Source organism: Aythya ferina (assembly GCF_964211825.1).
Source record: "Aythya ferina genome assembly, chromosome: 15".
NCBI classification, from domain to species: Eukaryota; Metazoa; Chordata; class Aves; order Anseriformes; family Anatidae; genus Aythya; species Aythya ferina.
In genome coordinates, this window is record NC_140314.1 from 14,933,741 (window position 1) to 14,960,972 (window position 27,232).

A 27,232-nucleotide genomic window follows, 5' to 3' on the forward strand; every position below is an offset into this window, starting at 1 on the left:
TAGTGCTGGACTCAATGGCCAAAATTCAGGTGAGGATGACTAACTCTGTATTAAAGCTGCAAAATTTGAAGCTAGTCAATAATATAAATGACCTGTAGTTTATTCTCCTGAGCCTGTTAAATGGATAACATTTAACACTTTATTAAGGGGCAGAGAGAATTAGGACACTAATTTATGGACATACAGAAGCTGTAAGCAAGGACACTGAAGGGAATCTCATAAAAAAAAAAAAAAAGTCCTCCCAAACCTGCATTTTACCAAGGCTAACAACAACTAATTTAATCATTTATTGTCTTTATTTTCCCATCAGTTGTCATCCACAGGTGTTTACTATACGTTATCTGATAAATTACACCACAATGGTTATATTAAAAGGAAACAGAGTTTTTCCTGTTGTCACTTCTTAGAATAGGTTAGTTTATATCTTATGCAAGGGCAGTAACTGGAGTCAGAGCACAGGTCTGTGGTCTGTGTTGCTGACTGGAGTAAGTGCAGGTGTGCAAGGTGGCAATGACTAGAGAAGATCAAGCCAGATGTGAGTAGGTGAAGTGTCTGGGGAGCAAGGAGGAGCAGGTCTCAGTCAGGTGCCATTGAAGGCAATGCCTTGTTTGTGGCAACCTGTGCAAACAGCCATGTCAGTCTCCTCTGTATCTCTAGGACCCATGCTCAGCTTTGCTACTGGTTGAACCTGCAAAGTGGAAAGCAGCAGCTGTGTCCCCCAGCCTGGACAGAGTCCCTGGGCACCAGGATGGGCCCCAGAGGCTGGACAGTAGCAGCCCTGGGCTGGAGTGGCTGAAGGAGCTGGGTACATTCCTATCACTTAATGTATGTATGTGTGTGTGTGTGTGTGCGTGTGCACGTGCACTTGTGGGGAATGTATCTTCAGCTTTGCCATCTGTTGGTGCTGGGGTATGTGGTGTTGCAGCAGCCTTGCCTCATGGGCTGATGGGTCTGCTATGATATATTTTCCTTGAACAGTTTTTATCAAGTTTTATTTTCAACTGCAGGTGGATAATCAAATATATATCTCTATCTATCTACCAAATATGTGCAAAACATACATATAATACATAATGCAATAGTTTTACATAATGCAAGAGTTTTATTCTCCTATCTCAAGTATCTTCAAGAGCATCCCTTTTATTGGTACTTTGCTTCTTACATGAGCTGCTAAGTACTACATAACTTACAGAGCTAACGATACATCAAATTCATCGCCTTATGTGACCCATTATTCTCACTTAAAAGAACAGAAACTATGAAACTATATGAGTACACAGAGTGCACACCAGACTTATTATTGAGGGAAGGGGTTCTCCAACCAAATGGAACAGTGTCCAGCTGTGGATACACTTGGTTGAATTGTGTGCCACTGTGATTTTTCCTGGCTGACATGTCTATTCCAGAACGCAACCACAGAAAGCCATTTCTGCTTGATCTGTGGAAAATGTCCTGTCAGCCAGGGCCTGATTCACCTGAAAGCTACCAGAATCATAAGGAAAATCATTCTATTTGGGTAGTAGTGTAATCCAACAAAATGAAAAAGAGTTTGATTTTGTTGGTTTAATTTTGCATGATGTTAATGCTAAACCTATCCCTTCTTAATAAAAGCAGTATCTGTGACTTGTCTGGGCTTAGGTATTTTGTTAGCCTTATTCAGGCTAGGACAGTAAGATTAAGCAGTTTATGTTTGAATTTATATTTATGTATGAATTGATTGAGAGCAGCCATGCAGAGAAGAACTTGGGTTTACTGGTGGACAAAAAAATGGTCACAAGGCAAGCAGTGTGTACTGACAGCCCTGAAAGCCACCCGTACTCCAGGGCTGCATCAGAATGCCCAGCAGGGCAGGGAGGGGATTCACCCCCTCTGCTCCGCTCTTGTGAGACCCCACCTGGAGCCTGCGTTCAGCTCTGGGACCACCACAAGAGGCAGGGTGGAACAGGTCCAGAGAAGGCCACAAGGATGGTCAGGGGGCTGGAGCTCCTCTGCTGTGAAGAGAGGCTGAGGCAGCTGGGGCTGTTCAGTCTGGAGGAGAGAAGGCTCCAGGGAGACCTCTTAGCGGCCTTCCAGTACATAGAAGGGTTTTATATGAAAGACAGATAAAGACATTTTACCAGGGCCTGTAGTGACAGAACAAGTAGAAGTGGTTTTAAACTAAAATAGAGTAGACTGAATGTAAGAAGAAACTCTTCTCTCTGAGGGTGGTGATGCCCTGGTCCAAGCCAGAAGAAACTGTGGGTGCCCCATCCCTGGAAGTGCCCAAGGCCAGTCTGGGTGGGGTTTGGGCAGCCTGGGCTGGGGGGGTGTCCCTGTAGTGGAGGAACCATGTGGACTTTGAGGTTTGGGCTTCCAACCCAAACCATTCTATGATTCTATAATTCTATATATAGTCCACTGATTTCCAATAAAAGTGCCCTTCATTACCTTTGAAAAATAAAAATAGCATGGAGAATCTCTCCCTGGTGCTAAGATTAGGTTTATGATAAAGGCTGGTTTACTCTGAGTTCTTTCAGAACAATAAAACTCTTTTTGTTAAGAGCACTTAAACTTTGGGGGCAAATTGGAACCCTGGTAATGGGTTGATAGCTTCTGTTATTAACTGCAGTATATTAACAGCCTTAATTCCTCAGATCAAAAGAGCCACTGACAACTGCCTCCTGCTGCACACTTAGGCTTTAACAACATCTGTTTCCTACAATGTCTTTGGGAATATAAACTCATTTTATGACTGACAAAGGGAGGATTTTATAAAACATCATTCCTTTAATATAAAATTCTGCTAGTATCTGATAGTTGCGAAAATATATTTTTAAAGGCATACTACCAATTTTTATTTTTTTTTTCTGTCATTGTGTACTTAGTTATTTTTCATATCTTAAGGTATAACAAAAAGAAATGCTTGAAAACAGAGTTAAAAGCCTGCAGGATATAACTTTATTGCATTAGGTCTGATTATAAACATAAAGGTAACTGATGCATTGTAATAGAATCTTCTTATGACCCGGGCTAAGACTGTAAAATGTAAAGCTTCATACTGTGCTCATGGTGTTCAGTTAAAAGCAGAAAAAAAAACAGTGTTGCATTTTCAGTATCATCAGCAGAACTGCCATCCTTCCTCATAGGGTTTTCTAATCCATTCTGGCACCTGAGGCATTTGAACAGTTGGTGGGAAGAACTGACACTGTGACGAAGGGAGTCTCATTTCAGATTTACAGTCCAATCACTCACAAAATCTGCCAATTCATTTTATGGTATGTACTGTGAAAATTCATTATTTAATATGAGCCTAAAAAGTCTATTGGTGCAGTACACTAGCTTGATTTTGAATTAGAAGAGAACCAGTAACACAATATATGGACTCTTTAAGCTTGTACTGAGGGTAGCCCAGCAAATAATACCTGAAATATCCTTTGTATTTTCAGTCAAGCATAAAATTTGTTCAGCCAACAAGCTGTTCTATTTCAATATTTTTTCTATGTATTTTTATGTGACTATTATATATGTATAGCTCTATGTATGTATGTATGTGTGCTAGCTGCTAAAAGCAGAAAATAAATTACTAGTCTCAAGTCAGAAATTGTTTCTGTTTCAAATATTTTCAGCTCCAAGTGTTAGTTATTTCAAAAGTTTTCAGATATCATTTACTTCTGAACTTTGAGACCTGATATAATTTCTTAAAAACAACAATAACAACAACAAACAAACAAACTTAACTCACCTTTTCTCAACTAATTATAACCACTCAAAACTAATTAACTCACAAAACACCCTTTTTTAATTTTATAATTCGATGACTTAGGGATGAAACTACACTACAGGGACCATGGAACCCGTAATCATGACTGTGCCACATGATACAGAAGCTAACTTGGAGTTGCTACCTCTTCATTCTCCTTGGTGATATGGCTTGGTTACCTCATTCTCTACAAAAGGCAATTTATGTGTCTTATAGACCTATCACATGCTAAGACTGAGAAAATATTATATTATAATATTAGAATAATATTAATATATTAATAACAATAATATACTATGATATTATAATAACTTAGAAAAAAATAACTCACACTTAAAGGAAGTAACAGGATGTCTCTAGGTAGGTTTTCCATTTGTATCTGTCCCTGTTGACTTGTCCTGCAGAATCAAAAATGCAGTACATCTGTTCCTCTAAAAAATGCAATAAAATGAGAAGGAGCTAGGCTATTCATCTTAGCTAGGAGTTAACAAGAGCAGTGGTACTGGACAGTCACCTAATCCACACCTTGATTTGCTGCTGATCGTCACAATTTATTTATTTATTTATAATTATTTATCCTACTAACAAAATAAAAACATGCAAAATAAACCTCAGACAGGCTTGTAAGTTAAGTGTGTATTTTTTTTTTAATGTGTTACACATTCTCTTTATTTTCCTACTTTTTATAGCAGCAGTTTGATATAATAAACCATAGTTTGTAAAAGCCATTAAGAGTAAGCTTGCTAGTAGCAATCCTATTAAGTTACCTCATCAAGTGATGTGCTGCAATGTTTTCATATCAACTTATTTTAGCTTTTATGTTATAGCATTCATAAATGTCTCAAATTCCAAAAGTTTTAAAGTATTTTGTTGAAATTATGTGCAATAATTTCTTATTGGAGACTACAAGGACATAAACAATGCAAAAAATCAGCTTACAAATCAATTACAAAAAGTATATTTGAAAAATCAGTTAGTGCTAGCAATATTTTGACAATTAAAAGAAGGGTTGGAGTTCCTCTCTAATGTAGAGGAATAAGTTTACAGTCCGCTGTGAGCTTTCTTTCAGAGTAGAGTGTAAGAATAATGAATTTCAAAAGACTTCAGTTAATGTGAACTAACATCCCTTTATTTCCTTGAGAGTATATTGCAACCCCATTGTGATAACCACTTTCATGGTCCCTCAGTACAGAGAAGGGTTAGTAGAATGCTTCTTGTTTGCAATTGTAAGCCAGCATACTTTATAATGTCCATCACAGTTACTGCATGTTTCAAGGTTTCAAATAATCATAACTCCAACATGCTGAGAATAAATATTGGTCCAAAAACTGAATGCAGCACAGGACAGTATGTATGGAACATATCAGACAACATCTTGCTTTTTTCAAAATTCATGTGGTTAGTAGTCATCAAAAAGCTACTCTACTTCTTTCAGTATACTGAATCAGGATTCAAGCATACCCAACAAGATATATTTCTATATATGCCTAATATGCCAAGGCCCTTATTAGGGCGAGACTTATTAGAACAATTAAAAGCAGAAATAAGATTTGAAAAAGGGAAAGTAGAACTCCAGGTAGAAAATGACCAGTTAGTGGAAATTTTGAGCCTGGCTCTCATAAACATTCCTGTTGCCTTGAAGAAATTCAGAAGAAGTTCACCTGAACACCTGAAGAAGTTCAGAACTAAGTATATCTGGGAGCATGGGCCTCAGAAACACCAGAAAGAGTGAAAAATGCTCCCTGATACTAGTCAGGCTCAAGGGAGGGGCACAGGCTGTAAGAATTAGATAATACCCCTTTAGAATGGAGGATAGGGAATGGATCTGACCAATAATTGACCGGTTCTTCAAGTGTAGTCTATTAACAGATTGTGAATCAGAATATAACACCCCCATTCATTCTACCGGTTAGGAAGTCAGACAGTAGTTATCAAGTAGTACAGGATCTCAGAGCTGTTAATAAAATTGTTGAAGACCTACACCCCATCATGACAAACCCATGTACTTTGCTTTGAAGGTTGTTCAACAATACAGTAAGCTTCTGGGAATAGACTGGCAACTACATACCCCACATAACCCTCAATCGAGTGGTCAAGTAGAGAAAATAAAACACCTAATTACAGATTGTAAAATTAGGACAGGAGGCCGGTTTGTCCTGGCATCAATCGTTGCCTTTAGCACTTCTGAGAATTAGGACTGAGTCCAGGACCAAGGAGGGGTTGAGTTCTTTCAAAATATTGTACAGAATATATGGTACAGTTTGGAATATCAACTCAGGCTGGCAGCAAGATATTGTCAGATTATATAATAAACCTGCAGAAACAGCTTTGGGAAGTCACGAAGCTGGTCCTAGGAACTAGGGCCCAAGATCTTGATGGGGTGCACAATATTGAACCTGAGGCTTATGTATATGTTAGATATCTTTCAGATTCACCTTTGGAACCAAAATAGGAAGGCCCATTCCAGGTGTTATTGACTACTTACACAGCAGTCAAGATTAAGGAACAAGAATCATGGATACATCACACCAGAATAAAGAGGGCATCTAAACCATGATCAGAGTCAGCACCTGCAGGACCGCTGAAACTCTGGATTCAGCGAAAAGATGGACAATAATATGGGGTTTATTCAGCCTATGGTTAGGTTCTACTCTCTCATGGGAAACCAATTACTACTTTAAATTGACATTTATGTGAGTCAATTTGACTGGAGCCAAAAACTGTTGGGTCTGCATGGCCATGCCAAGGGGAGACTGAGAAATACCGCTTTACAGTTATGACCTCAAATTGGACTTTGATCAGTAATGCCACAGGTGTCAATATGTGGAAGGCTGGGAACATGTCTCAGTTACAGTGTAAAGAAAATGTGATAGATGAAGGAAAGGGACCCAGATTTACCCTCCAAGTTCTAAATAGAGGAATATTCCTAGAGGGATGTAAGAGCAAGTCAATGGGAACCTGCAGTTTTGCTCCCCACTTTGGAAGTTTTAATGTGATCAGTATAAATTGTACTATTAGAAATCTGCAAGAAGAATCATCCATCCAAACAATAGCCAAATTGGGGTTAAAGGATTTGGACGTAACCCTCAAAGGAATTTACCTTAATCATACAGTTCAGATGAAGAGTAAGGCCATGAGCAGCATACCCATATGCCTGGCCCCTACCAGATTTTGGTGGTTATGTGGGGACAGGTGGGCCCGGAAAATATTGCCCAGATTCTGGAAGAGAACATGTACACTTGGAAGTATAATTTCCCAGCATAAAATTATTAATCAGACTCAGGTACCTCAGGGGATCCTATGGAATCCCTGGGTATGAGATAGGCAAGGTAGAAAGGCCATTTCTACTCATTGGTAAAAAGGCCTACCTCATTCCATAGTTTTTTCTAATGGTTTCTGAGATTATGAGAGAGATCTGGACATACTGAAGATAGTCTAACACAGGGCCACAGAGATGATGAAGGTGCTGTGGCATCTCTCCTATTAGGAGAGGATGAGAGAGCTCGTCCTGTTCAGTCTGGAGAAAAAAGGGTACACAGAAGACAGAGACAGGTCTTTTAAGTGGTGCTCAGTTTCAGAACAAGAAGCAACAGGCGCAACAGAAGCAACAAATTCGACACAGGAGGATCTGTCTGAACATCAGGAAACACTTATTTCCTGTGAGGATGACTGAACCCTGGCCCAGGTTGCCCACAGAGGCTGTGGAATCTCCTCCTTGGAGATCTCCCAAAGCCACCTGGACACAGGCCTGGGCCCCCTGCTCGAGGTGGTCCTGCTGGGGCAGGGGCAGCAAATGGAACTGAAGCCCATTCCAACGTAAACCATTCTGTGATCCTGTGACCCTACGTCAAAGATAGCGACTGAAGAACATAGAAGGTTACAATAAGATTCATGTTCTGTTCCTTTTTCCATTTACAGTTGCATCTCTTAAAAATTCTTTCTCCCTAGAAGGAATACTGTCCTTTTAGTTAGGGTGAGGCAACTTTCTTTTTTTCTTTATAAATATATTATATATATATATTTTATATATATATTTTTTTATATATATTTTAATCTTTTTAAGGCTTCTCTTATATTCTTAGAGAATAATGGTTTAGTGATTACTACACTCGTGAAAAACTCTGGAGACTTGAGTTCCCAGTGCAGCCTTCAACAAGTCACTCATTTGCTGTACCTCATTTAATGAGAATGCAAATCAGAAGCAGAAAGGCTAATGAAGGTACAGAGCTGTTCTTATAAAAGGGAACATGGAACAGACAATAAACACTGCCTGAAAGAGAGGTGTGAGAAGGGAAATATTTTCATCACATAGTGGCATGGAGGAATTAGAAAGATGGACTGGTTCCCTCTTTCCTCCCTATCGTATTTTGTAGGATATGCTCTGCTTACCATCATTGTGCTTCTCTGAATTCTCTCCAGTCGGCCCACATCATTCCCAAACATTACACCAAGGTCTGGATGCTAATCTACATGATAGCCTTATCTTTGCTCAAGATATCTTGATCAAAGTTGTTTTGTTATTGATGTTATTGTTGCTGTTGTTTTCGTCACAATAAACATAGAATATTTAAAGAATTGTACAGAGACTTTTTTTTTTGTTAATAAATTCCACAATTGCCAGTGTTAATTGTGGGTGGGAGAGGAGTGTGAGACAGCTTTGCTAATCTCATCTATAATATAGAATTTTCCAATTACATATTTTTTATTCCTCCTCCTTTTTTCCTCTTTTTTTTTTCTCTCTTTTTTTTTTTTTTTCCCTGTAATAGTTTGAACTGATGACATTTCTGAAGGAGTACAGCATCTATTCTGGAGGACTGGCAATTGAGCAGGGTTAACTGAATCTTCAGAAACAGCTCAGTAATTGCTCTCATTTCATTGCATCCATCTTCAGCATTCAAGGAGAGTTGTCTGAGACTGACATTAGCCTTTACACAGTCTGAATCCAGTACTGATACCTGTAGCGAACCTGAGACAGGGTGACCACTGTACATCAAGGAGCTGGTGATCCTTGTATCTGTTGACCTGAGCAGGTGCAGGCCTGTGCAATGCTGTACTTGTTGCACATCCAGCACGGCCTTCAGGCTGTGCTATGCGGCACAGGTCCCCTGCAGACAGGGATCAGATCCAGGCAGCTCAGAGCCATGGGCAGCTCCCACCCCATTCCTGACAGAGAACACTGCCTGCCCGGCCTCGCTTTGTGCAAGCTGAGCAAGACAGTGCAGCAAGACATTCTCATATGAACATCCTTTAAAAATAGCTACTTTCTTGTAAGGAAATGATATGATAGCTAGAATGACCAAAAAAAGAAGAACCTCTCTCCATGGACAGGATCTGCGCAAGTGTTGTGGAAAAATCCATCCAGAGGCCATCCAATGCCACATGAACATGGGGTTCCCAGCATCTGAAGGGACGTAAGATTTACTCAGTATCTATATTGTTCTTTTTATTCTGTCTTATTAAAACAGCTATTTTATTAAGCCATTTGTTGCCGGGCTTTTCTTATTGAGATCCAAAAGGAACCCTACATCATCTGTCGCTCACATCCCCTCACAGAATAGGACCTAATCAGACTCTAGATTAACACACACCTCAGACCTTCAGGGGATTTTAGACACACACTCATGTGTTGTTCTGTAGAACTGATACGAGTGTTTCTACTTCAACACTGTCTCATTGTGTTTATATTTAATTGGCCAGTGAGGTAATTATGTTCTCCAGAAAGAAATCAATTTTATTTCCTATACTATCCTTACTTTCTGTTATTGCAGTCAGTGGAACACAGACAGCCAATGTTGTTTCTAATTCTTCCTATTTGGTTCTTCAGTTCTACAAAAAACACATTTCTCCATCCAAATTGCAGTTTCTGTTTCCCATGTTATATGCCCCTTCAGTTACTTGTTTCTGTTGTCTGTTTTTCCTTGTTATTGGAATAAGGAAACAATATTTTTCCCATATTGGTTTCTGTATAGTATTAATGGCATATTTCAAAAGGAAAAAAAATATAGTCATAAAGCAGTGCTCTATTCAAGCTTATATTCTCACAAATATCACATAATTATTAGCAATGTATGTTACTGCTTTTAATATGTTCCTTTCTTTGTTCATCTCTAGTAAGCTTTGAAATGTTTTTAGTGTCCCTAGGCCAAGTAATCTACAACAAAAGGGTGCTGCAAAATTCTTTTTGAACTCTAATGTTCTCACAAGGGTATACCTTACTATGTTTTATAAACCTACTTTATTACATGCATTTCATATAAAAACTATAAACCTAGTTTTACATCACTTCCAGCTTTTGACCATTCATCAGTTTTCCATGATAAAACCACAGTGAAATCAATATCCTTGTAAAGTTAAGCTGTCAAAAGTTACTAGACTATTTCCAAAGGCAATTCCAACTAGACAGACTACCAGATGTTTTCAATATATTTTATAGAAGATTGCATGATAATTTTAGTGGGACCAAAAGAAACAATACAACAGATAGTGTTTGGGGTTTTGACATTTTAAATAGCAAGCCCAATTGATTTTTACAAGATACCTGAGACTAAAATGCCAGTTCTGGCTCAAACATTAATCCACAGAATTTAAGAGCAATTGTGCTGTCAAACATCAAGAAAAGAAGACAGCCCTTAGCAACAAAGTCAATATAAATATGTTCACTTCACGTAAGGGTGTCCACATTTATATACAGAGCTGTGCATGTTATATATAAGCATATGTATAAGCTTATAAAAACGTGGATTTTACTACATTAATTTAGCACTTCAGCGAATTTACAGGTTTTATTCTTAAAGAATACTGTCAATTACTATTAAAATTCTCCTTATAATTAGTTCAAAATTTTATTAAATCCATCTTTTGTAACTTTAAATATAATAATGCCAGCTAAGTCAGGGCAAAGAATATGTCTAGCCATTAATTTTACTTGTATCATTTCTCATCCCTCAAAAAAAATGGCAATAAAAGGATCCCTCCTTAGAAATCAGACTAGCCACGGCCACACTCATCTCCATAATAGTACAATTTCCAATTCACGCCTCATTTTCATTAATGTTTCTAGCCATAAATTTTTAAGCATATGATACAGAATTTCTGAAGCGGCATAAAACTAACATGAAGAGGGAGTTCATTAGTATGTGACCCTAATTAGAAATTCCATATTAACTTCCCATTTCTACTTGTGTATATCCAGTAGCAGAAGGCCTAATATGCTGTATATCAGTCCTAAGTTTGTTTCAAGAGCTCTTTTCCCACCTTAGTCATTTTTATTTTTTAAACAATTTTTGTGTTTTCCCTGTTATTGAATAAGTTAACAGACAAATGTATCAGAGTAGCACCTTTTGTGTCACAAATTATCCTGGAGAACTGTAAGAAGCTACTAGCCCAATGCTTTATTAATGATACCAGATCATAAAAAGAAAAGGAAAATTGCTGACTCCAACTCTTTTCTAATGTTGGGTGATAAAAATGCTACTTCAGGATTCAGAAGGTTAAGTTCTAATGTGTATTTTGAATAGAGTATGCTGAAATAATTGCCTCATAAAGCAATGCATTGACCAGCCTACTAATGGCTGTATAGTGCAAAACTCAGCAAAGAGTGCCAAGCTTACTGGAAAAAATGCTGTGGCACTACTTTTGTAGCTTTACATATTAAGTTAACTTTTTTTTTTCAAATATTTTTTTTTGGTAAACTAGTACCAAAAGAATACATTGCAGCTGCACCACTACTGCCTCCCTTTGACCATGTTATTACCAACTTACTAAAACAAAAACAAACAAGCAAAAGGTGAACAAGGCAATTTGAAAACAACAGTAACAACATATAAACACATTTCACTTGTATGAACCCAATTACTAATTTAATCTACTTTTTGCTAGTTTCAATTCAGCTTAATATTCAGCCAGTAACCAAACTGAAACAAAAACACTAATTACATTTTAGAATATGAACCAATTTCTAGCTCAAAACATTTTCATTACGAGTATGTGACAGAGAAACACCTCCTTTCTACCAGTGCACACTACAGGCCTCATTTAAGCATTTAAGTTTTGCTTGAAGCCTTTCCCAAGTATTAAGGTACCACAAAGCAATCTAACAAGCAAAAAGATGTCAATATACATGTGGAGTTATACAGAATCACAGAATCATCTAGGTTGGAAGAGACCTCAAGATCATCGAGTCCAACCTCTGACCTACCACTAACCAGTCCTCCACTAAACCATATCACTAAGCTCTACATCTAAATATCTTTTAAAGACCTCCAGGAATGGTGACTCCACCACTTCCCTGGGCAGCCCATTCCAATGCCTAACAACCCTTTCGGTAAAGAAGTTCTTCCTAAGATCCAATCTAAACCTCCCCTGGCGCAACTTTAGCCCATTCCCCCTCGTCCTGTCACCAGGCACATGGGAGAATAGACCAACCCCTCATCTCGCTACAGCCTCCTTTAAGGTACCTGTAGAGTGCAATAAGGTCACCCCTAAGACTTCTCTTTTCCAGACTGAACAATCCCAGCTCCCCCAGCCACTCCTCTTAGGACTTGTTCTCCAGACCCCTCACCAGCTTGGTTGACCTTCTTTGGACTCACTCAAGCACTTCAATGTCCTTCTTGTAGCGAGGGGTCATACAATACACTACAACATATGCCTAGAACTGAGAAGAAAGAAAAAAAAAAAAAAAAGAAAAAAAAAGAAAAAAAAAAAAAAAAGAAAAAAAAAAGCGGTGCCACAATGACACCAGCACTAGCACTAGTCTGGGTTTAAAGCAGGGGAAGAAGGGGGCCATATACCCCCTGGCCCTAACCAGAATGATATGTACCAGTTCCCAAATCTCTCCCCAGCTGTTTGGTGCTGCTTTCAGATTTGGCCTCAGCTCTGCCCACCCTACACCTTACCTCAAAAAAGGGCTCAGTGAAGTAAGAGCTGGGAGGAGCAGCACAGAGACACAACTCGAGTTTCTCCAGCTGTACCAGATCACTGATAGACAGCATGTTACCTTGGCTACATGACTTGGAAACTGTGTTTATCGACTTGCGTGGATGGACAGAGCAGAGGGAGATGGCAGCAAAAGCATATCAGAGTGCAAGAGAAATAAAAGAGTGCAGACAAGTAAAAGATAATATTAGAGAGTTAACAGTTGCAGTAAACATCAGTTTAGAGATCTGATAAGGTAAGGTTGCCCTTATCCTTTATATTCTTTATTTAGTTTGAATGAATACAAAAAAGTTACACATCCATTTGCATCTATATTCCCAGAATAGAAAATGTCTTTGTCCAACAACAATTTTATCATCAGTGAAGCTCCAAGAACACAGCTGTCCTGATTTTAGCTCCGAACTTTCCTGCAGTCTTTCCATATGGCTAGGGCTTGAGAATGAATTGGTTTCAGTCACAGACTTAGAGTACTACATGCCTTTCATGAGAATCAGCATATGTTCAACATATACCACAGTTTCACAAACATCCAGCTCACTTCCCAATCACATTTAGAGCACTGACTGACATCTATCAAGCTTTACATAGTTCACATCTTTGCTTTCAGAGAGGCCAACTGCCACCTGCCACTTACATGTGAAAAGGACTGTAAATATCACATTAGGCACCCAAACTGACAAACCTTACATTTTGATTTAAAACAAACAAACAAACAAACAAACAAAAAAAAAAAAAAGCAATGTTAGGAAAAGTTCACAGTGTCAGAGTTTACTACTCCACAAAAGTCTAATAAAACCAAAATTATGTTTTTTGGATTGATTAAAAGCCATAATCCATAATTTTTTATACTTTTTCATTGAACTGCACATGTAGAGTCTAAAAGTACATACAAGAGTTTTGGATTGGTTTGTTGTTATGTGGATATTTTCATGAGTTTGAATCCAGTGATTTAGCAATACTTTTAATTTGACGAATGCCTGATGAAAACTTAATCTTACCAACTTCGATGCTAAAAGTTCCTTTGCCTTCAAAGTCATTATTATTAACATTCAGATGCAATCTTGTACAATTATTTCTGACGTGTTTCTACTCTAAATACTTAAGATATATTAATAAAATATAAAAAACATATTCTGCTTCAGAATATATATATTTTGGGGTGGTTTGCTCCTGTCTCTTACGTTCTGTAAAAATGCCAATATTATGTACCAATCTCCATACCATAGAAAATAGCAAGATATTTATAATGGCTGAATATAGACTTGTTCAGGCTATGTATTAGACAAAAAATAAAAAATAAAAAATAAAAAAATAAAAAATAAAGTAAGTGTAATAAAGACTTCCACTGAATAACATGCACAAGTGTGCAGTTGATGCAGTGTACAGTGTATCCTATAGTTAAATTATTATTATTTTTAAATTCTTGGCTTTCTTTTGTCTTTTGTCTTTAAATTATAGTATATATATTTTTTTAATTCTTGGTTTTGTCTTGAATGGCAAGTGTGATTTTATAATACTAATAATTTATGTAAAAACAGTTACATCTCTCTACATTGTAAAAACTAATGGATCAGAACACTGATTACTGGAAGAATATATCAGCTTTTGAGATCTTAAGATATCATAAACTAAACATCATACACTGCGGATATGAGACATATTACCAGAACCATTTGATTGATTTATTGCTAGTTTTGTAATCCGTCTTTTCAACCTTTTTTTTTGAGTCCATTATCACTTGTGTGCAATATTAAAAACCCTTTGAGTGCAATGTGTATCAGTAATTTCATCTATTCTTAAAAGAGTTATTACAATTAAAGATTTGGCTTTATTTTTAAAGGTGTCCCTTTTGTTCCTTCTAATAAACACAATCAGAACAAAAGCAAAACACAGAAAAAGCAATGTTCTGAGTTCCATGGAGAAATACCATTTGCAAACACCATTAGGAGGTTCTTTCACTTCTTGAAACATTCCTTTCTGTGCAATCACTAGATTTATTATCTTGTTTCCTCTGAATCTACAAAAATAGAAAGAAAAAGTCCATAGCACAAGAACGATTCATTGTCATTTAATGAAACAGAAAACATTTGGCAGAGAACACTGCAGAAGACATTGCCCTGATTACCATTAAATAGTAGTGTTTTATCTAACTGAAACATTAGTACCTTTGGCCATTTTGCAAATGTTAAGTGTTAAAAGTTTCCTCTCTTTTAACACAAAGCAGAGAGAGTTATGATTTAAAATACAGCTTTACTGAAATTACCAATGCTGCATCTTCAGTGAATGCATGGTTACCATATAAAGAGTGTATGCTGACAAATACACTGAAACAGCATCAAAATATGTTTTTAAAAATCCCTCTAAATGTATAAAAGGGATAATAACGTCATTCAGTATTGAAAAGGAATAAGATTCTACCAGGACAGAGTGATGAAATCATCATAAAAATGGGAAATATATTCTAGGTTTATTTCTGACCATTTTCTCCATCAGTCAACTCCCAGCAGCATGTCTGCTTTCACAAGCAGTGAAGGAGACACAGTTATGATCATATGCTTGATTCACCTAGTTTTTGCTACCATTGTTGTATTTTAGTACAAGCCAATAAAATTAATTGATGCTTATGATTCATGTGGAAACTGGGAAAGAGCAATTTCATCTCTTGTTCATATGAAGAGCAGAAGAGGACAAATATGCCCTGCACCCTCCAGGACAGCCAGTCTCTTCTTCTCCAGGGTGCTGAAGCACCATGTATTTAAATAAAGCACTTAACTCACTTCCAGCATGCTCTTTGTGAATGATTGCAAGAAGCGTTACATGGTTTTAGGATACCTCCTCTAGGATGTTCTGGATGCTGGTCTAAGGGTCTAAACGCCTGGTTCTAATAACTGCATTCATGTTTTTGTGAAAATATATAAATATATATTATGGGACACAGCTGTAGTTTTAGCTAATGCACCAATTAACTTTAAATGAGATTCCTCAGGTTCCAATATAAGAGATTAACTCAGGTTTTTAGATTCTGTTAATACACTACAGAGGAGTGAAACCTATAAATGCTAGTGCAAATGACACTTGACAACGCATGCACACAAAATGCAAGTTCTGATTGATTGATTCTCACACAGTGGAATCAGCAGAACAGCGGCCAACCACAGTGCCATGCAACTGTGATACCAGATTGCCATGCTCTATCTTTATATTCTTCAACATCCTGCATTATTGGATTTGGTTGTGCCTTTTAACCTTGGAATTCTAGGGCTGAATTGTATGTGTAGCTCCTATAAAACCTATGTGGATGACTACGCAGCTGGCCTTCCCAGTTTGCAGTTTTATATGAAAATTAACAGGCATTTAAAATTCCTTAGTCATTTCAAGGGTAAAAATTGAAATTTATTTTCAGCATTTCTATTCCTCCCCTGCCCCCCTCCCCCACACTTACTTTTTTTTTTTTTTTTTTTTTTTTTTTTTCCCACTGAGAAACGGTAAAAAAGAACTATTAGTTATTATAAGAAGTAGTCAAAATCCTGTCAAAAGACAATTTTGATTGATTGCTATTTGAATAAAAATGAGACAGGCATTGTACTTATATGACAAGTATAGATGTGATATTAAATGGTATTAGGGAGCTTCACATTTTTTTTTTCTTTTAATTATCTCTGTTTGGATCAAGTATACTAAAATGAGATAAGCCAAAGTTAGCTCAGATTCATATAACTTAGCAACACTGTGACCTACATGAAATTTATTTTCTAAGATTTGGCTGACTTAGCCAAGGCTAAGGCACACATCTTAATATAATAGGCCAGAATATAAATCAAGGTTTATTTTTAATTCTTCTCTAGCTATTCTTTAGAAACTTTCTTAGATTAAGTTATTCAAAACCATGTTTTCATTAAACTCTGCTTCTAATTTCTAAAAAACAACAGGGAAAGGATAAGCAATGGAAACCATGGATCTACGGAAGCGTTATGAGTTGGAGATTAGATTTGCCTTTATTTATAGTGCATGTCATCTGCATGTTGACCTAGCACTATCTTTATGCACCTCCGTTTGAATATTTAAGTACATTTGTCTGAGCAGAGCTAAAAAATAAAATAACTTAAGAAAAAAAATCACAGAGCAAAGTTTTTGAGCAGAGTTCAAAAATTCCCAGTGAATTTCTGATATCCAGGCTGAACTTACCTTGTTCCAACTGGCATCTCTCGTCCTCTAGCCTCATACCTCAGTGGAGAGCCTGGCTCTGTCTGCTTCATCTCCTTGTAGGTATGCAGGAGATGTTCTTCGATCCCCCCAAAGCTTTCTAATTTCTAATCCCTGTTCCCTCACAGGGTATCTGTTCCTGCCCTGTCCATCTTGAGGGCCCTTTGCTGATCTTGGTTCAGCTATCAACTTCTTTATACTTCTGCTGAGTTCAAAACTGTACAGTATTCTAACTGAGGGATAACGAGTGTTGTGTGGAGATTCATTTCAAGTCACTGCAACTTGAGGGAAAAGTTAAGGTCTCTGTAAAATAATTAAACCTTATTGACTCAACTTCAACAAAGAACATCACCTGTTAAGATGATCTGAACATTCCTAACTCCCAGTCTTGCAAACAAACCATGGTTCTAACCTGACATAAAGCTGGAATATTCTTTTTATGACTGTTTTTTGTGACTGTTTTTTTTATTATTATTATTATTTTCAAAAAAACAGTCATAACAGTCATTTTTTAGTTATTTTTAGCTAAAGGAATCACTCAGCTGGACGCTATATTTAGGAAAAGGTGATAATTATAAAAACAGGACACAGACACGAATCTGCGCTGCCATTAGGCTGCTGGTTTAAAATATCTACATGTATGTGACATTTTGACAACTTTTTCTGGTTGGCCATTTTTTCTTAGTCTTCTCCTCTCCTCTTTTATATTTTGGTTTGTTTTAACATACATCTTTCTCTATTGGTTTCTCACTAGCCCTGATAGCTCCAACTAGTTCATAAATTCCATAGCTGCCTGCTGCCATGTGATGTGGTCATGCAGAAAATATTTCATAGGAAAAAGTGTTAGCTAGCTAGAGGCAGTATTGTCGATCATTACTTGGAACTGCAACTACTGGTATGTGACTATGTATTCATTTCATGCACTATAACACCTAATGTACATGACAAAATGTTGAATATAAAGTTAATTCACAAACTAGAGTAGCTGGTGTTGCTGAAGCTGTATAAAAATACATACTACTATTCCTTCTCCTTTTCCAGTGCTTTCTAGCAATTTGAAAATGGCTCAATTTCAACATCACTTAATTTCAACATTGATTTTAGCTTGAAATACTTCATTAAAGTTTGGAAAATACTTTGATGTCCTTTTTTGGGGGAGCTGCCATGCAATTTTACTATTGTCTATTAATGCTCCGGCAACTGCAGAAATTCATGATGGCAAAACCTGCACTTAGCTAAATTGTACATAGCAAATTTTTCAAAATATTATTAGGTGATTTAATTGACACTATTCAGAGCCAAACAACAACAAAATACAAATAATATCTTTATTTATTGTTTTTAAGGAAGTGTATACGGTTTGTTGTTCAAAATATGCTTCGATTGCTAGATTTCTGGCCATTACTTAAACCTGCTTCTACTTAGGATGATATCGTTTAGGATTTCAAAAAAAAAGGTGAGTGAAATGAGAGAAATATTTACAAGTGATCAACTAGAATTTAATCCCTGATATTCCTGTGTCAAAGTTACTTCAGGGAAGACAATGACTACCTGTCAACTGAAGCAGAAAAAGGCAACCTTTATGCCAAAGGTTGATACTTAAATGTTAATTTGGTCAATACTTACATTGTATGCTAATTTAGTCTAATATGCATATTGTATGTACTGCACTGGAAAAAAAAATTCATCCGCTGTTAACTATTATATATAAATACAGAGTTCATTGGATCATGTGAACAGAATAAAGGATAAAACAATTAAAATGTTAGTATTAGCCACTAAAAACAACATTAAATCAGTCTCGATGTCAGTCAGTAGCTACCTGTTTCTCCCAGAAACTACCTGTATTTCCCTAGTTTTATAGATGATTATAATCCTCCTATAAACAATCAAATCAGAATTTCTTTAATTACATTAAGATTGCCTGCTAGTTCCATGTGAAAATAAATGGTTTTCTAAAATATCTGTTGTGTTAATGTGAAAATATATTTTAAGGAGGCAGCAGATTCTGCACCCAAATAGGACATGAATATCAAGTGTATGAGACAAAAATGAGATAATTCTGGAAGATGAGGAAGACAAAAATTATTATATAATTTTATATATATATATTATTTATTTATTTATTTATTTATTATATATTTATAATTTTATATATTATTATTTATATATGATATATATGATATATTATTATATATTATATATTATTATTTATATATATTATTATTATATTAAAATATAACATGCATATTATTTTAAACATCAGAAACTAACTGGACAAAAGTTAACAGCTATGTGAGGCAAGTTACGCATTTGCACAACAAATTACTATTCTAAGAATTTGACCACAAAAACAACAAACAACTTAGTTGAAAGTGAAGAATACAGTGTAGAGAACATGGAAAAATTATATACGACACACACAGAAATATATATACATATATATATATGTATATGTATATGTATATTTGAAATGTCCTTACTCCAAATCAGAATAGGTTAACTTTCTCTTAGACAACTGTGGCATGAGACCAAGGAGGACTAATATACTACTAGAGGAAATAAACTACATTGTTTTGTTCTACTATGGTTTGAAGAGCAGGTGGTTCCCATGAGTAGTGAAGATACACAACAAAGACCATGTTATACCATTTTCAGATTGAATAAACATTTTCAAATCAAGGTATGGTCCCATTGTCCCCAGAGCATAGCCTTGTTTTAGAAGTTGATTAGAGAGAATTAAACCAAGTATTAACGAAATATCAATTCAGCCAGGTTCTGTGCAGCCACAGGAATACCTATAGATTATTTCTTCCTCATTCCATATAAATGCCCATAGTACACTGAGAAACAAAGATAGGATTAAAAATAAACAAAAAGTACTCCAAATAAATTAATGTAATCTGTTGAACTCCCTGTTTGGAGGAAGAATATTACTAACTGATAACTGTTTGGCTTAAATGATATGCACTATGGATATAACGGGTGAAATTATATTTAAAAATTCATACACCTAAACTTTCAAATTCTACAAGTAAATAACATGAATTTCTCTTTGCTATTTGCAGCATTTATGTTACCTTCTGTTATTGTTCAAATAATCCACTGATACGGATGCAATGTTTGCAGATGGTGAATTTTGAAGTAAACTAGAAGAATCATGCTTGTCATACTTTTAAAACTTTTCTGTTTAGTCTTATCGTAACATTGCAAATAGCATGGAGCAGAACACTCAAGGATACTTTTGTTGAAAGCAGATACAAAAATACAGTAATGATCATTTTTAAGATATCAAACACAGAATACCACACTTAGATAAGCTTTCATTATTATGTGTATATATATGTATGTAATATATATATGTTCAGATACAACATCAGAGTCTAACTGCATATTTATATAGCAATATTATTATAATATTGTATGCTTAATATGATACTAAGCATACACTACTAACATATAACACTGAACACACCGGTAGTTCATAAGAAGTTTACATTTAAGTACGGATCTTACAGATTTGTCAACTATATCTTAAAGCAATTTAGAATCTATGAAGACTGTATTTATAAAAATCAAATATTTATCAATATTTGTATTTATCAAAATCAAATATAAAAATCAAAAATCAATATTTCCCTGTTCTTCTAACTCCATTTCCTGGAAAGTTATTTTTCATAATTACTTTGCTATCTCACTTGCCATACAAAATCTAAGTTTGAAATGTGTTACCACAGTTGGCTCCTAATCTATATCTCATCAATGAGAATATAAAAGCAGAGCATTTCTGATTTCATACTACTCCTTCTGCTAAAATAATTGCACATTAATTTCAAAAGACAACTTTTCTTAGGGTAGAAGCAAAAGAAGAGAAAGAATCATGAATTTTTCTATTGCTACTACTAACTGGAGAAAAAAAAAAAACTTAAAATGGAACTCAGGACAAATAAGTTTTGCAACATATTAACAAATATTAATTACAGAAAGTTCTGCCTACATAATTCCAAAAACAAACAAAAAACAGCAACAAAAAACCTATCATGTAATCTAAGTCAATTTAGAGATACTAGAGATACTTATTACTGGCACGAATAATGGATAAGAACTGTAATTAAAAATAAATTTAAAATATCCTAATAGGAATCACTAAAATAAGAGGATAAGGCATAGTTATATGACTATACATTGATATCATAACTCTATGTAAAGTGTAAAATATGTAAACTTTAATCATGACAAATCTAATTTTTACTGTCTTATTTCAGCAAGACTTTTGATTAAACACTGTATTTAGGAAGTAGAACTCACCAATAGCCAGTAAATTATTATACATATCAATATTTATATCTTAAAACCTATCTCATGCCTTTCCTTACAGAATTCTTTGCTTATATTTTGTATATCCTGATTTCTGGGAACATACTATTTTTTTTTTTTATTTTTCAATTTGCTAAACTAAGCTTTGGGAGTGGAGAGTCTTCCTTGCATGTAGAAAATACAGGTGGCAATTTGTTCAAACTATTTAGCTGGTCAGAATGACACATGCTATTCCATTGTGCAGATTCTTACTTTTTGAAGTGTTCGCACACAAAGACTGGGTGAAGAGGGGAGGGAGAGAATAACTACCAAACTTTCCGTGAAAAGTTTATGTTGAGATTTTTCAGCTAAATCCAGGGGGATATTTACTACACAAAAGCAAGTAGATATGCAATCAATACTCCAGTACACTGCCTCCTTGTGATAAATTATTAATAACTGAGGGAGAGATCGTCTTCTTAAATGTAAATGACTTTAATGATAAAGACACAGTTGAAACATTGATCATTCATGCTCCACTTTCAATCTGAACCACCTGAAACACACTAATATCTCTGCTAAGCCTCCAGGGCAAAGGATATTCTGCTGTCTGCAGTGATGTTACATATGTCTTTCAATCAACCCAAAATACTTCTGGAACAAAACAAAAGCCCTTCACAGAGTCTACAGATAAACATCACATTTATTTATATTAGAGCAGACCAAAAAACGTATATACATATATCACCACCTTGAAAGATTTACCAATTTCTTTACTATACCATGTATGGCTTTAAGGAGAGTTTTGAAGACAAAAGAAAGACAAAAGGAAACAAATGAAAAATACTCCATTATAATGGTTAGTGAAACTCCTTTTCTGCAGAAAGAAAAGGACATACCTTGATACATGCATATAAGTAATGGAGTTTGATTATAGTCTTCTGTATCTCCTGTTCGTGACTCCAAATACCTCACTAGCTCACTATGGTGGTTAACCTTGGCCAGCAGACAAACACCCACCCAGTCACTCACTCCCCTCCTCAATGAGACTAGGGGAGAAGATAAGATGGACAAGCTCATGGGTTGAGATGAAGGCAGGTAGATCATTTGCAAATTACAGTTACAGGCAAACCAAACTCAACCCGGGGAAAATTTACTGCCATTTAAAATAGATTTGGGTAGAAAGAAATAGAAATTAAATTAAAACAACACCTGCTCCTTCCTCCCCCCATCTTTCTGCACGTTCAGCTTCACTCCTACATTTCTAACTCCTCTACCTGAGCAGCCCAGTGGGGGAGAATAGGAGCTGTGGTCAGTCCACAGCAGCTCCCCTCTGCTGCTCCTTCCTCCTCCCACCTTGCCGCACTCCAGCACAGGCCCTTCCCAAGGGCTGCTGTCCTTCAGGAAGATATTTGCTCCAGCATGGGCTCTCCAGAGCTGTATCCCCTCCAGGAAGCATCTCCATGGGCTGCAGGGGAATCTCTGCTTCAGTGCCTAGAGCTCCTCCTCGCACTCCTTCTGTGACATGGGTGCTCCCAGGGCTGCTGCTCCCACTCTTGTCCCTCATTCCTCGCTGCTGTGCAGTACCAGATGGCAGACGAAGCAGGAGGGTACAACATCCATTTATTCCAGCAGTGAGGTAAGAGCATGGCTTTTATGGTCACAGCACTAGCACTAAACAGTTACCTTTTGTAGCAGAAAGGATTCTTCTGCTAATTTACAGTCACATCCCAACAGCAAAGCTTTGGTCTGATCATTGTTTCATTGCATCATTAAGATGTCCAAAAGAAAGATTAAGCCTTGGAAGTGTTTAATCTGCTCTATCAGTATACCAGTGAATATTGCACAATAACTAGCAACATTTCATAGGAGATTTGCAAAGAATCCTGAGAAGACATCATAACTAAAAGAATTATAAACCAACAGTAAATTATTTTTCCCATAGAACTCTGAGTCTATTTTTTTTTCACAGCAGCAAGGAAATCCAAAAATGGCAAAATAAACAAATGAGCCACAGAAAATACTGGGAGATTTTCTAGAAAACGGTTAAGAGTTAAAAACGATCCCACCTTCTTTAAGCAAAATAAAAAAAGCATTTCTTAAACCAAAGTCAGAGTTAAAAAGATGATAAAAATGAACAGGAAAATGCTGTATCTAAGGTAATTATCACTGCAGAAAGATAAATTCCTTTACTGTAGTGAACCAGTATGCTGTAAAGATTTAGTGAGTTTTATTCATATCACAATAGGAATCTCTCCAATGAGGAGTTTACATTATTCAGAATACAATATAGTCTTCCCTAAGCTAACAAAATGAGGATAAATGATTTCACTTTTCTTTAAGTATTTCAATGTGAATCTCATGTTAAGGGTCTTGGACTATGTGAAATTACTTAGAAGACAGTAATTATGTGGTCAATGAAAACACAGAACAATATGGCTACGCATGCTATACATGGTGATGTGCCGTTCATCCCCACAAGGACAGAACAAAAATCCTTGTTTAACAGGTAGAGAGGGCCAAGGCTGAACAGCTCTACTGACAGAACGCAGCCCCTCTGGGCAACACGGCAGGAGCAGCCGCTCTGCCTTCCTCCTCCTTGGTCCTGGGCAGTGCAGCATGCCTAAGGCAACCCTGCTGTCTCTACAGTGAAGAGAGTACAGATGTCTTCTCATCTTCCAAAATGTATTTTGCTCCATGCAGGGCCCTCTGTAAGCCTGAAGTAAATTGCTGACTAACTCACTCTGATTTTGTTTCACTTTTTTAAACTAAAATTCTGTGCATTGCCACAAGTTAATGTCTTATGCCACACCACCTTGTCTTAAAGCATTATCTAAGCTGCTTTCAGAAAAACACGACATGCAAGTATTTAATACACTGCATAGTACCTGCTTAACAGCCCCGCTAAAATCACCATGTTACACCCAACAGCATTTTATCTATTCTGTTTTATGCTTACATATGTAAAAGTGAATGAAGAATGACTTCTACCAGAAAGTGAAATAAAAATGAAGTACCAGCAGCAGTCATTATTAACAAATTTCATCATATGACACTGATTGTGTGAAGTTTTGAGTTACATCAGCAACTTCATAATATCACCTAGTAGCTATATATTCTTTTCTCCAAAGAGGAGACCAAAAAGAAAAAAATATATATACATAAGTTATATCTTGTGAAACATTTAATCCATCAGTGAAATAATTTATTATAAGGGAAATAGACCAATTTAACAGGGCACTGCACTACATGTAATCTGAGAAGAAGTGAGAACGCCTTTGGAAAGGTATACTTCTGATACAACCTGATGCTTCTTACATATGATACAAGCCATATTGACGAACCAGGGAAATTACAAAGTAGGTTATCTCAAAAAGCTGAGTTCTATTCTTTCACTGCCATGTGACAATAATAACAAACAGCAGCCAAAGTGACAATACAAAACAGTATGCCAAATTTTAAATGAAGATAGCTTGCTAAATGTTATCCCTCCCCAAATACGACTATGCAATACGAACACACCGTTTAAGGATTACAGTTGAGAACAACATTTAGAGCAGTGGACCTTCACTGATATTGGAATAGAACTGAATTTTATATTGGAAATATGGTCTGCTTTTCAAGGTAGCTCTTGATATTAAAAGCAAAGAAACAAGTGTTGTGACAAAATGTATGCTTGATTGTTTTTACAATTTATGTTAATTTAAAGAGAGCCATGGGATCAGGTAGAATCCCCCTGCAGAAGAGGAAATAGTGCTCCTTCCTTTGGGCACTACCAAGCACACTCACTGGGGAAAAGGATGCAGAGTTCAGAATAGGCAGGCACAAGGTGACAGCGGGAAGCAAGGAACCGACCATTCAAACAGAGACAGAAAAAAAGCAACACTGAGAATGGTGGCAAACAGAAATTTACAGGGGCCACAGTGAACGTGGCAGAGTTTGCTGCAACTTAGAAAGCCGCCAGCTGAAACCAAGTCTGTAAGCAAGGAGCTGCCTCTAAGGACAGAGTAGAAGAGTTGCATGTAAAACCCTTTTATTTATTATGTTTTTACTCTGAGTCTCCATTTCAAAAATATTCTAGTTTTGGTTCTAATAGAACCTGTCATTTGAAATATGTAAGAGCTTTTTAACTTTCTTTGGGGAGTTCTCTAAGGAGACAGTCTATTTAAATCCACTTAAAAGAGCCAGCTGACTCAAGGTCTCATTTTGTAAGTATATGATCATATTACTCACATCCAAAATAGAGTAAAGTAGAATGGGAAAACCAATCAGCCTGTCATCATTCATTGCAACACTGAGGACATACAGTATAGGAACTGATTAATAATTTCACAAGTAAGCAGGATAATTTTCAATCTGATGTAAGACTGCATCTCCAAACACTAAAGATCCTTAATATTCTGGTGAGTAAAGTGAGAAGCTTACTTTTCTGTTCCCAGCAAAAACAAGCAAAATCCCTCAAAATAATTATCTGCAGGTCAGAACTCTGGTTTCAGAAGTAGGAAAGAAAAAATGCATTTACCTTCTGGAGATTATCCTGACTCTACCTATTTTCTTCCTAGTTAAAATTTAAGATGCAAGGATCCCATTTAGTACAGATGAGGGAAATTTCTTTTCCTTCCCAACTAGTAGGACGGAAAGCATACTGCAAAGGTCTACTGCTGATGTAGTACAAAGCACATTGAAATGCCATTGAAAAAAGAGTTAATCTTTCTGACTTCATGCTAGTTTTATATATTGCTCTACTTAAGTCAGGACAGAATTTCTCCAATTTTACATATGTATTTGACAGTTGTCAGCATCAAATTAAATGTTTCCTTTGAAGGCATACAAGAACTAGATATTCTGTAGTATGTTACATTTCACTTAAACATAGGACTAACTTTATCCTTTGGATAAATACCTAGTTCCCTACTCATTCAGGCTGCCTTCAGAGAAATATTTAACCTTTTTGAATCTGTGGATAGAATTGTGACCTGAGCAGGTGTTATAGCTCAGCCTGGCACCATGTCACCTACCAGGGCTCCACCAAATAGTTTCCCAGGCTCCACATTCACATCTGCCATACCTGTCACCTACTAAGGTTAAGTATCAGTTGAATCAAGCTACTACTGCTCTGACAACATCAATTCTTATTTTGTTCCTGTAGTTTTCTAGCTGGCCCATTTTGTTCTGGAAAATACCTCACTATCCATGAGGATATGTTTGGCAACCTGCTACAGCACTTGGATGTACGCAAGTCGATGGGGCCAGATGGGATCCACCCGACGGTACTGAGAGAACTGGTGGAGGAGCTGGCCAAGCCGCTTTCCATCATTTATCAACAATCCTGGCTATTGGGGGAGGTCCCAGTCTACTGGAGGCTAGCAAACGTGACGCCCATCTACAAGAATGGCCAGAGGGCAGACCCAGGAAACTATAGGCCTGTCAGTTTGACCTCAGTGCCAGGGAAATTCATGGAGCAGATTATCTTGAGTGTCATCACGTGGCACTTACAGGGCAGCCAGGTGATCAGGCCCAGTCAGCATGGGTTTATGAAAGGCGGGTCCTACTTGATGAACCTGATCTCGTTCTACGATAAAGTGATGCGCTTGGTGGATGATGGAAAGGCTGTGGATGTGGTCTACCTTGACTTCAGCAAGGCTTTTGACACCGTTTCCCACAGCATTCTCCTCAAGAAACTGCTTGTGGCTGGGACTGGCGTACGCTTCCTTGGGTTAAAAACTGACTGGATAGCCAGGCCCAAAGAGTTGTGGTGAATGGAGTCAAATCCAGTTGGAGGCCAGTCACTAGTGGCGTTCCCCAGGGCTCGGTACTGGGGCCGGTCCTCTTTAATATCTTTATCGATGATCTGGATAAGGGGATTGAGTGCACCCTCAGTAAGTTCGCAGATGACACCAAGATAGGTGCATGTGTCGATGTGCTCGAGGGTAGGAAGGCTCTGCAGGAGGATCTGGATAGGCTGGACCAATGGGCTGAGGTCAACTGCATGAAGTTCAACAAGGCCTGGCAGAGAAGGACCTGGAAGTGATGGTTGATAGTCGGCTGAATATGAGCCAG

General features: G+C 36.9%; 1 protein-coding gene across 35 annotated transcripts in view; it reads right to left on the minus strand.

Moving 5' to 3' along the window:
• Positions 1–27,232, minus strand: part of RBFOX1 (RNA binding fox-1 homolog 1) — an 873,300-nt gene that overhangs the window by 449,833 nt on the left and 396,235 nt on the right. Inside the window, exons 4-5 of one of the 35 annotated variants that reach the window (XM_084536950.1) lie at positions 9,052–9,140; positions 4,071–4,137 (exon numbers count right to left, since the gene is read on the minus strand). The exons of the other annotated variants lie outside the window; for them this stretch is intronic. Coding sequence (XP_084393076.1) covers positions 4,071–4,137; positions 9,052–9,140 — 156 coding nt within the window. The remainder of the gene's footprint in view (positions 1–4,070; positions 4,138–9,051; positions 9,141–27,232) is intronic. 35 annotated transcript variants of the gene reach the window in all.